This window comes from Festucalex cinctus, chromosome 21 (genome assembly GCF_051991245.1).
Source record: "Festucalex cinctus isolate MCC-2025b chromosome 21, RoL_Fcin_1.0, whole genome shotgun sequence".
NCBI classification, from domain to species: Eukaryota; Metazoa; Chordata; class Actinopteri; order Syngnathiformes; family Syngnathidae; genus Festucalex; species Festucalex cinctus.
Window position 1 is genome coordinate 9,099,399 of NC_135431.1, and position 11,410 is coordinate 9,110,808.

The window sequence follows — 11,410 nt, forward strand, 5'->3', positions numbered from 1 at the left end:
TGATGCGTTCAGGGTGCTTTTACAACATTGAGAACTTGAACACGCTGCGCATTCAGCACATTATTCGATTTTCTTAATGTTTTTAAGATAACATCAAAAAGCCAAAATCGAAATCACGATTACGTTCCGATTAATTTGTGTCTATTTGTTCAAATCACAGAAACACAAGATACTCTACCGCAGACCCAAAATGTTGAGTGACATCCCACAGAGGGAAGACAAGAGACACTCCGGAGCAGAGTGGATGCCAAGTGCGGCGCTGAGAGCAGTCTGCGGGTCGGCCGGTGAATGCGTGTGGGTCGAGCACCTGGCACACCTGGCTCTCTTCTGAAGAGCAAAAACAAAAGCTCTCCAAAAACGCTTTTCACGCGGCTTATTCGGCAGCCTGCTCCTTTTTTTTTTTCCCCCGGACACTCAGCCAAAATTTGAATGTCTCCCACCGGCAATAAAAAGAGTGCATTTTTTTCTCATCTACTAAGGTCGTAACTGCATTGTCACCACAAGCTCCTGAGATATGATCACAGCAACCAACTAGGCGGTTACAGCTTCCATTTTGTTTATGAGCAGAAGGGAAACTGTAAAACCACAAAAGTGCTCATTAGAGCAAAAAACTCTGCCAAGGCTACCATGGACAACCACCCTGTACTGCGTGTGTGCCTTTAACTTTGTTCACACTGTGTGTAAAAACAATTTTTTTTTTTTTGCAAATACCTGGGCCCGGTTGTTCAAAACTCGGTTATATCTTTAACTCATTCAATCCCGTTCGCTCTCGGCTGTTTTGCTAGATTTTGACTGATTTTGCTAGGCCCACAGAATATTGTGTTCTATTGCTATACAAGAATGGAACCTATCAAAAGAAAGATTAAAGTCTCTTCTTTCATCAGGAAAAAAAAAAAAAGTATGTTTCTATCTGTTTCCGTTTTGCAGCAATTAGCATTAGACAAGAGCTAAGTTTCATCAGTTTTCACAAATTTATTTAAAATTGTGAGTAATTGAGCTTTTTTTCTACATGGCTCTGGTTGATCTCCTTTGCTCTGCTGCCACCTGCTGGCCGTTTGTGTAATAACTACCATTTCTGCAACCGTTCTTTGCAGTTGAGAGGCTGCATCAAAGCCATCTGTATGCTCTAGCATAAAAAACAAAACAAAACAAAAAAACGTATAAATACGTCTTTGGGACTCTTACAACAACAAAAAAAGCGTATTTACACGTTATTGGGAGCAAATGAGTTAACCACTAGTTAAGTAGATTTAATCGACCGTTAACTTTAACGACACTCTTATCTTGTTGTTCAAAACTCTTAACTTTCACCGGCTGTTAACTTGCTGTTAAAGTTAACAAACTTAAGGACCGCCTCTATCTTTTTAACAATGTGGTTAACTGCGTTCGTGGCTAATGTTGCCCGTTGAGCGCAAGAAAGAAAGTCTATCGAGGGCTTGACTTTGACATTGGCGATTATTCTGATGAAAAGTTACGCACACGCTATACCGATTAGCAGTAACACAGTGCCAAGTCTACGGAAACATAGAGCTGCCAATGTGGAGTAAACATTTTTGGCTGGCGAGTATGTTCGAACATACTCGCAAATATGTTCCAACATATTGAAATATGTTCGAACATATTTGCGAGTATGTTCGAACATAATCGCAAATATGTTCCAACGACGTATATTTAACGGCGGGTTAAGAATTGAACAACCGGGCCCTGATTGGTTGTTTTTCTTGCGGGGAGCAATTCAGCAAATGAAGATTACAGTACACTGATGCCTTGAGAAAACAGCCTGTCAAGAGTCTCTCTGGGGCCACGTCTTCCTTCTTAATCCATACAGCTTTCATCTTAACTGGAGCGATGGAATCAGTGACATTCAAAACAGAACGTACTGCTCCACTCATTTGTTCATGAAATGCACACGCAGCTAATCACGCGAACTGGCTCAGACCTCCTCTGTTATTCTCTCTTTTCCGGTGACCCAGAAGCGAGCGTGTCGCCCATCCGTGGAGACCGTCCACAAAAAGCTCAACTATAGACCTACTTCCCATCCACTCCCAACCCCATCGCTGATGGACGCGGGAGAAAAAAAAAAAAGATGAATCCAGGAAAAGGAACTCATAACCCAAGAGTGTCATCTCGTCACCATGGATAATTTAAAAGCCGCATTGGAAAAGAATGAGTGCCTTCCTCTTGCCGGCAACTTAAACATGCGGGGATGAATTAAATATAAGTCGTACAACATAAACGGAGAGACAGAATAGCAGCACTCATCTTCCGCTTTTTTTAATCCTCCTCCTTGTGGATATGTTCTAGAAAAGAGGTTCTTCTGGCTGAAAGGCAAGTCATAGGCAACAACCTTTGCAATATTTACCCCAAAAATACAGTATCTCAACGTTCATATAAAGATGGGGGAGGCATCTATTGGGGCTCGAATGTTTTAATTTTACAAATACAGTAGTTTAAAATGTTAGCAGTATATTATCGCACAAAACATGTTAAGTAAAACTGCAGTTATTAAAATCTGTGGACGTAGAAGCAAGCCTTGTGGAATGCCACTGATTTTCTACTGCAATGGAAAGTAATTGTAACGTAAAAGTATAATATGAAAACGTATGGAACTAAAAAGATATTTGTGGGCCGTAATTAAAAATGCGTCAACCAATCAGCATCCTCTGCCACGTGTCTTTGCCCAAGCTGTGTCTTATTGTCAATTAGTGTATGTGTATTTAGTTTCTTGTCTCCCCGCTGTCCGCGTCGATTCATTGTGTTTCCCTTACATCATGAAGTTCCCCCCCCCCACGCTTTGTTTGTTTTTTAGATGTTATTGTTTTTCTCAGTTAGATCCTTGTTTACCTTCTTGTTTTGTTGAATTAAATCCATTTTTGATTGCACCTCTGTCTCCTCGCCTTGTTTCCCTGCACCTGGGTCCTCTACCCTCCAAACCCAAATAATTCTAACATTTAGAGTGGGCCTAGTATCGCTCCCTGTAGAACACCACTAGTTTACTAGTGTAAGGTGAGGCAATTATGAAGTGGATATTATAAAAATCAGCGTAAAGTAAATGTCAAAGGAAATGTCAAATGTTAAATATTGATATAGATTTCAAACTGCCCCCCAAAAAAACATGTAAAAAAAAAAAAAAAAAGTATCTACAAAAAAAGTAATATTTTCTAAGTGACTTAAATATGAAATAATAATTGAAACAAATTATCTCATAAATATACAGGACAAGCAATTATGGCAATTAAAGTGGACCAAGCATCGAGCCTTGTGGAACACCAATAATTGTCTACGTAACACTGGACAATGACATGTAGCGTAAAAACCTGTGCAAGCTTTGAGGGACAACTCTTGTTAAATCCGAGGACCTAGTACAGAGCCTTGAGGAACGCTGCCAGAGAGTGATGACAGAGTTCACTAACCTGGGCTTACGCAGTGGTGAAGTTATAACTAAAACACTTGCAGGCCATAAATACAAACCAACAAAAAAATGAAGCATGAAGCATTTGATGGCACAAACAAAGCAAAGATGGACTCCTGGCATTGTTTCCAATATATTTCCAGTGCTCTTTCTGTTGCCGTGGCGACGCAAGCATCAGCATCACGACGTTACCCCTCCGTCATCTGCGGTATTGACTCACCTGCCGACCAGGAGGAACTCGTCGTAGACGCCCAAGCGCCGCATGGCCATGAGGAGGCCGCGCACGGTCATGCCCTCGCAGAAGCACACCACCACGCGCGCTTTGGGCAGCCGCTCGCGCAACTTCCTCAGGAGGCGGTCGAACTGCTTCTCGCCAGCGTTGCTGTAGATTTTGTCCGAGTGGGCGATGCACAAGCCCTCCTGGGAGGCCAGCTCCTTGAAGGCCTCCATGCCGCTCTCGCCGTAGTTCCCTGTGGAACCCAAGAACACTTTAGGCGTGTATTGACTTTGTGAAGAATCGGAGGTAACGTGAACACTTATTTATTGCGGGATACATTCCAGAAGGTGAAAAATTATGATACAAGGAGATCATATACATTTCTTTTATAGTTCTCACACACGCTCTGGACACATTTTTTCTGTACAAAAAATTGTGTAGAAAATACTTCGTTTGTATTATGTTGCACTTTTACACTTATAATATTGTTTTATATTATTAAAACAATAAACGGCTTGCAATATTTCAGTCAATTTGTAATGGATCCAGAATGTATGGTATTTTTGCTTATTTAATTGCATTACAGAAAATAAAGGACTTTATCACAATATTCACATTTTCTGAGACAGTCCTGCAAATGAATAATTCATTATTTGTATTTTGTACATTATTTTGCATTTCATAGGAATGCAGTGGTCGCATCACAACAAAACAGTATTAATTCTAGTAGTTATTTTATGTGAATGTCATTTTGAGGGATTAAAGTTGTCTCAAGAAAAGAAAGATCATTATATGAGAACAGTTTCTAATTAAATACTACAAGAAATGTCATGACGTTAAACTACTTTTTTCACCTCATTGCCATTAATTATTAATCTTCCTGATAGTTGATGAAGGAAATTTAATGAAATGTCCATCCCTAATTAGAACGTATGAAAACATGCCATATAAAAAGGCCTCTGGCTCAGTGTTGTTAGCCCCGCCTTGATCCTGTGCTAACGAGTGTCGGGGATTTTCGCCACTGCAATCAAAGGCGAGGCGAGCCTTGCCTGCTCCGTGGCACAGCATCCCAATCAAGAAATCCAGCAAAGCTGTTTTTTTTTGTTTTTTTTCTTCTCCCCCTCGTTTAAATCTTCTACATCCACGTGGACCGCCATGTCACGGTCTGGATTGACCACAAAGCCAGAGCGCTTGATTATAGGCACACACGCACGTATGCAATCAACCGCGCATGTCGTCGCGTGAAGAAATTAACAGGACAAATCATGCTGAGGAAAAACAATGGAATCATGTGAAGATTTTGTTTTTATAATGTTTTTAATGGCCTCGTGTCAGCTTCCAACCGCTACGTGTTAAGTATTTACATGCAATTATTTGAGTCGGATGGTGGCTGGCGGGCACATTCGTGGACGAGTACATCAGCATCCGCGCAGGTACTTCACTTGCATTTCTCACAGCCAGCCCCGACTGTTGCCACGGCAACCAAACTGCATTTATAATTTCCCAGAGAAAGCTTTCATTATTGTCGACAGTCATAAAACTCAACTGTGATTATTTCTCATAAACGCATAAATAAAGATCAGTTTTTACGATTATTTGGCTCGTTTCTGTAAATGATGTTTAATCTGCTAGTTGTGGCGTGCCGCTTACAATTGTATAGGGGCAAAAAGTCACTTGTGTGTGTATGTGTGGGAGGGGTCTTGTATCAGGTGGGCTGTCAATCCAAATGTGTGAATGTGGACTCACTCATCTCATCATAACTCACACATAAATCACCCAATTCGACGCTCCAGAGGCGTGTGGCGACGCTGCAGTTGCTGCATTACGTATATAAATAAAGATGACTTGACTTGACTTGACTTGACTTGAATTGATATTTAGGGATGTAACGATAATGGCAATATCGTGATGTCGCGATATTAAAACTGCCACAATATATTGTCGCCATCATGTCAGGATATTAAAAGCAGCACATCTATTAAAAAATAAATCAGGTTGATTTTCATTTGTGCAGTTCTAGCACCCTCTTGTGGGTAGTTTTTTTTAGTGCATTTAATTTTCACAAGGGATGTTTTGGCCCTTTTCTGATTAAAATCCAGGATAATCGTCAGATGAAGGGGAACATACTATGATTGTGAACATAGTCAAGATGTGTAGGAACTCAATGCGTGCTTATATATGTTATATTTATATATTATATTTATACATATATTTTCATATTTTTCATTGCTGTATGTACAAAAACACAATATTGTGTTTTTTTTTTAGTATAAGCTCACTTTTTTACAATATTGTGACCTTTTGTATCGTCAACCTCCCCACAATATTGTGATAATTATCATATTCTGACCTTCATATCGTGATAATATCGTATCGTGATGTTTGGATATCGTTTCATCCCTATTGATATTCAACTTTTATAATTTCCGACTATCTACGAAGCAATTAAGTTGTCTGAAAGTGATTGGATGAGGGAGCCCGGTGGGTGTGGCATCCTCCGAATGAGGATTGAGCTTATGTTAGCGAAAGCAAACAGTTGCGGCACATCAAATTGACAATAAAAATAGAAATGATGTCATAGACTGGATTAACAGTGTTAAAATATATATATATATATATATATATACATATCATCGTTCACTTCCGACTGTGTGTATCTCTGACGCTGTGTGGACACAATTCAACTCCTCACAGTAATTACGTTGTGGGCTGTTAGGCTGAGCAAATGAGCAGTTTGCCAAAATAGAGTGAGCCAGCGCAGCGTGGTATGACGTGTAAAGGATTACTAGGTGCTAGTATTTAAGGCCACACTGGCAACGTCACAATTTCATGAGAAAAAGTAATCATGAAGAATGAAGCTGTGATTTTAGGAGGAAATTGTCCAAAATAATGAAAAAGTTGAAATATTATGAGAAAAAAATATTTGAAAAATTTCCAGATTATAGGAAAAATGTCACAATTTTATCCTTTCATCCATCCCTGAACTGGTTGCCAGCCAATCGCAGGGCACAGTTTTATGAGAAAATTTAAATTACCTACATTTATCTTTAAAAAGTCACAATTTATATTACTATAATTTATCGAAAGTACTAAATTTAACTATTTTTTTTTAGCAGAATATTACATAAAAGTAGAAATTCTATAAGAGAAAGAAATAACATGCTACAATTTTAAGGGAAATGTACGTAAACACAAAAAAATGTATGCCGCTGCGGAAACACAAATCAAAAATTCCTTGCAGAACTTCTACCACCAAGAAATCCTTTTACCCAGAACTCAAAGTTCCTGGGCTTGTTGGTGCAAAAACGCCAATTGTGACATCTGTTCGAGCTGCGGGACGAGACGAACTTCATTCCAAGGCCGTAAACAAACTTCAAAGACTACTGACTGGGGAAGTTTTCTGGTTGCGACACCTTGAGTAATAAAAGACATCTGCAGTGGTGTACATTGATTGTTGTCATTAGGCGTTTTTCTACCGCTGTAACTCTTTGGAGAACTTTTCAGTTTACCTTGGTAAAATTCAGTTTTTTTCCACCAACAATTATCAGGGTAATTAAATTCTCCAGGGGCCATCCAAGTACTATCTCAGCAGCAGGGTCTTGCTGAGCCAGGCAGGAACCTTGAGGGGGCGGGCTGCAATGACCACGGCTGATTGGTCAAATTTCGGAGCGTTGTTTTTACATCAGAATTCTAAGACGCTGTGGAAACACAATTCTAAATTCCCTGCTGAAGTTTTACAACCAAGAACTCCCTTTTTACCCAGAACTCAAAGTTCCTGGTCTTGTTGGTGGAAAAACGCCTATTGTTGCTATTTCCCCACCTCCTTTCGAGCAACAAGTGACCATTTGTTTTCGCCGAATCCCAATAAAAGAGGAGAAATGTGAGTATGTGTCAGAAGGGGCCAGGAACATGTGATCTGAGCACATTCTTTATGTCCATTTCTCCACGGATACGAGTCAAAGAGGCCTTGTTTTCTTATCTTTGTGTCTGTCTTGTGTATTTTTAAAAATTCATAGATGGTGTATAAACCTGATAGAAATGAACACTCGAACCTACTGACACACCTCGCATGTGCCCCGAGAAGCGTTCTAATAGCCGTATGGACGGTCTTACCTTCAGTGTGCACGGCCGACACGTAGGTCCAGTTGTAGCGCTGCACGATGTCCAGCATGGCTCGGGCCTGGAGGGTGTCAGACGGCACCACCCTCAGGAAGTACTTGAAGAGCGTCTTGTCGCTCAGGTCGATGCTGGTGGCCGAGTAGGCGATCTGCGGGATGTTGAAGAGCTGCAGCAGGTTCTGCACCTGGATGGCCACCGAGCTGGATCCCGGCCCGATCACGCCGGCGATGGGCTTCTTGGTGGGCGGCGGCTGGCTGGAGTGGGACTGGCCGTCCACGCACCACTTGGACCCGCCGTCCTTGTCGTCGCGGATGGAGATGAGCGAGTCGCGGATGAACTCGATGCTCTGCTCCAGGGCCACCGAGGAGTGCCAGCACGAGTCGCGGATCTCGCAGCCCAGGCTGATGTTGGGCAGCAGGTGGCGGTCGGCGTTGATGCGGTCCAGGGTGTGGAACATGGCCTCCACCCGCTGGATGCCGTACTGCTCGCGGACGTCGCCGCACTTGCGCTCGGCCACCTTCTCCGCCGACGGCTGGTGGTGCACGGAGAAGAGGGCGCCGATGATGACGTCGCCGTCCATGCGCGCCACCGAGCGGGAGGCGGCGCGGGGCACGGCCGCCCGCTCGTGGATGCCGGCGGCGTGGCAGGAGAGCAGGGCGGGGAGCAGGAGCAGCGCGAGGGGAGACATCTTTAGCGGGGGTGCGTCCGGGAGGCGCGCATAGCAGCTGCCGTCACGTCACGTCACGTCACGTCACGTCACGTCGGCGTTTATCCCAGCCACCTGTGGACGCCGCGCTTGCGCCACGTGTACGCGCACCTGTGCAGGAAGTACAAGCATGTCAAAGCTCCAACAAGTCAATGGGTCAAGATTTTTGCGCCCAAACGGGATATATAGTCATTTATAGACAACACAATGACATCACCAAAAACATCCTTATTTCTACCTAATTAGAGAGTGAAAATACATTTTCCATATTATATTTCAACTTTCTTTTCCATTATAACTTATTTCTCAGTATTGGAACTTTATGCACATTTTTCCTTTCAACTTACATTATTTTGTTCTTCTTTAATCAGATTACTATGACAATATTACTATATTTGCATAAAAATATGAATTTTTTTGCGTGGTATTATGACTATATTGTAGCGATTGACCAATTATCATCCTGGCCAATTATCGGCGCCAATATTTTAATGAATATCAGTATGAGCCTTTTTTCAAAATCTGACGGCCGATAAAAGATAAAGCTAAAATCATTTTATTTTTATTTTAAATTTCAGTTAACTTTATGAAATGCTGCTGACCCTGGGAAACTTCTGAAACTTTTGTTTTTGTTTGACATTTAACTTTTTAAGACGTACTGATAACATTGTAAGCTCCCTGAACATTTTTTTGTTGTGATTTAAAATGAAGTATATTGCATATTTTGAATGACGTTTGTATTTTAAAACATTTTGACGGCAATATATTTTTCCCCTTTTTTACTGAAAATGAATATTGGCTTCAAATATTGGTTATCGGCCTCCTTGACTACTAATAAACGGCATCGGAAAAAAACATAACAGTTTATCTCTACTGTATAACAACTTTACTAGCTAGTAGCTAACATTTTGACTTTTGCCACTTAATTAATATCACGATATTTTCACATAACATTCCACCTGACTCACTTAACATTAACATTCACTGCCAATGACGGGTATAAGCGTCAATTACGTTTTTTCAACAGGAATGGGCGGTGGAGCGTCAGATTCTGCGCCACTGTAAATTTGAAACTTGGAAACAACTTTACTGATGCACGACCACCAGTAGATGACATCATTGCCCCATTTTAGATATGAGTTCAACACAGTTTGAAAGTGGGAGAAATGGCTGCATTTTGTGCAACATACTATATTTTTTCGAGTATTGACTATAAAAGAACAGAAAAAGGCCAAAAGGAGACCGCCTATTCTGTCTTTTGGTAGATTCAGTGTATATATAATATTAGCTAAGCTAATTCAACGTTTTAAATGTTATAAAATTGCTGGCATTGAATGGGTTAAAAATTGTTCCCAGTTGTATAACAATTTTACTTATGTAACATTTTTTCTAACAATTTATGTAATGCCATGACTTTGTGATTGCAAGATTATAACTTTATTACTGCGCCATTGACTTTTTCTTATAATTTTATAATTTTTGTAGTTGTATGACTTGACTCTGGTTATAATGTATGACACTTTTCAAATAATATAAATGATTAGTATTCACTTGAAATGTATTACTTTTTCACTGATAACTGAATTCATTTGATTAACAACTTGTTTCCAATTGTCTTACAATTTAATTTGCGTAACATTTTTTCATTATTCATGTAACATTGTGATTTTATTTTCACATTATGACTTTAATATTGTAACATTGTTTTGTATTTTTTAATTCTATGATTTTGGGGGGAATTTTAAACTTTCATATTCTTTATGAAATACTGTATGACTCTTCCCACAGTATAAATAGAAATTTAACAACTTTATTCTAAAGTATTAGTATTTTCTCACATTATATCACTTTATACATGACACACTACGACTTTTCTCGTTATCACTTTTTTAATCTAGCTTTTATTTATAAAATTACTTTTTTTTTGCAATATTGCAGGATGTAAGGTGTCTCCAAATTGGCTGAACACGTACAAAAAAACTGAATAAAGGGACCGGTTTGAGTCGGAGTATTTTAACTCACTGAAACCAAATTTAATGTTTTCTGCATTACATACAGTATGTACATATTTACTACTGTAATGAAAATAATGCAGGAATACTACAACTCTTCAATTAAAGTTGCACTGGTTCAATAATTCCACATTTCAAAACAAAGGCAATAGTTCCAGATTCGAACCTGATTCCAAGCGTGTTTTCACCTACATCAGTCCTGTTGTTATTTTGAACGAAGCCTGAAACAAGTCGCGCTCGGCGCTGTAGATTTGGAAAGGAAGGCGTGGACTCTTCCATTCAGATTCCAGCACTGTGGACAGCGCAGGCAGGAAAAAGAACGCCCGTGGAATTGTCACGCCGCATCTCGTCGGCTCCTTTTCCCGCCTGCCGTGAGACGACCCCCGAAACACGAGAAAGCCGCTCCGGCGGTACCACGCGCGCGCCGAACGCGGCCTGTGTTGAAATGTGACGGCAGGGCGTTTGAAGCGTCAAAACTTACCTGAATCCTCGAGACATGCCGCGTGCCTCCTTCGCTCGTCTTCTTGAGCGCGTGTTGCTCTCTCGCTCGTCTTCACACTCTCTCCCCCCCTCCCTCCCGTTCTCTCCCTCTCTCATCACTATGGAGCGTTCTCTGCCGGTCTCTCTCTCCCTCAGTCATAGCTCACTCTCTCCCATTCCTCTGTCTCTCTCTCCCAAGGAGAAAGGGGGGCGTGACCGATACATTTGACAAAATAATGTAAATATATTTCATAATATAAAATAAAATGCTGGAGCTACACAGTTGTCTGACGGGGCAAGAGCCCCCCAAACCACGGAGTAGAGCCACCCCTGCATAGCTCTCTCTCTCTCTCCTGTCTTTTTCTCCCTCTCGATATCTCCCACTCTCACAATCTCTCTCTCCATCTCTGTCTTCTCTCACACATCTCATTCTTCACAGTGGTCTCTCGTCCAACTCATTAGCA

At 41.0% G+C, this 11,410-nt stretch overlaps 1 protein-coding gene across 3 annotated transcripts in view; it reads right to left on the minus strand.

Moving 5' to 3' along the window:
• Positions 1 to 11,053, minus strand: part of grm1a (glutamate receptor, metabotropic 1a) — a 34,415-nt gene extending 23,362 nt beyond the window's left edge. For 2 of the 3 annotated variants that reach the window (XM_077509842.1, XM_077509844.1), the window contains exons 1-3: positions 10,948 to 11,053; positions 7,743 to 8,565; positions 3,633 to 3,882 (exon numbers count right to left, since the gene is read on the minus strand). In XM_077509842.1, coding sequence (XP_077365968.1) covers positions 3,633 to 3,882; positions 7,743 to 8,436 — 944 coding nt within the window. In that variant the 5' untranslated portion in view covers positions 8,437 to 8,565; positions 10,948 to 11,053. Of the gene's footprint in view, positions 1 to 3,632; positions 3,883 to 7,742; positions 8,566 to 10,658; positions 10,915 to 10,947 lie in introns of those variants that run through there. The other variant, XM_077509843.1, reaches the window with a different exon arrangement.
• Positions 11,054 to 11,410: the final 357 nt, after the last annotated feature.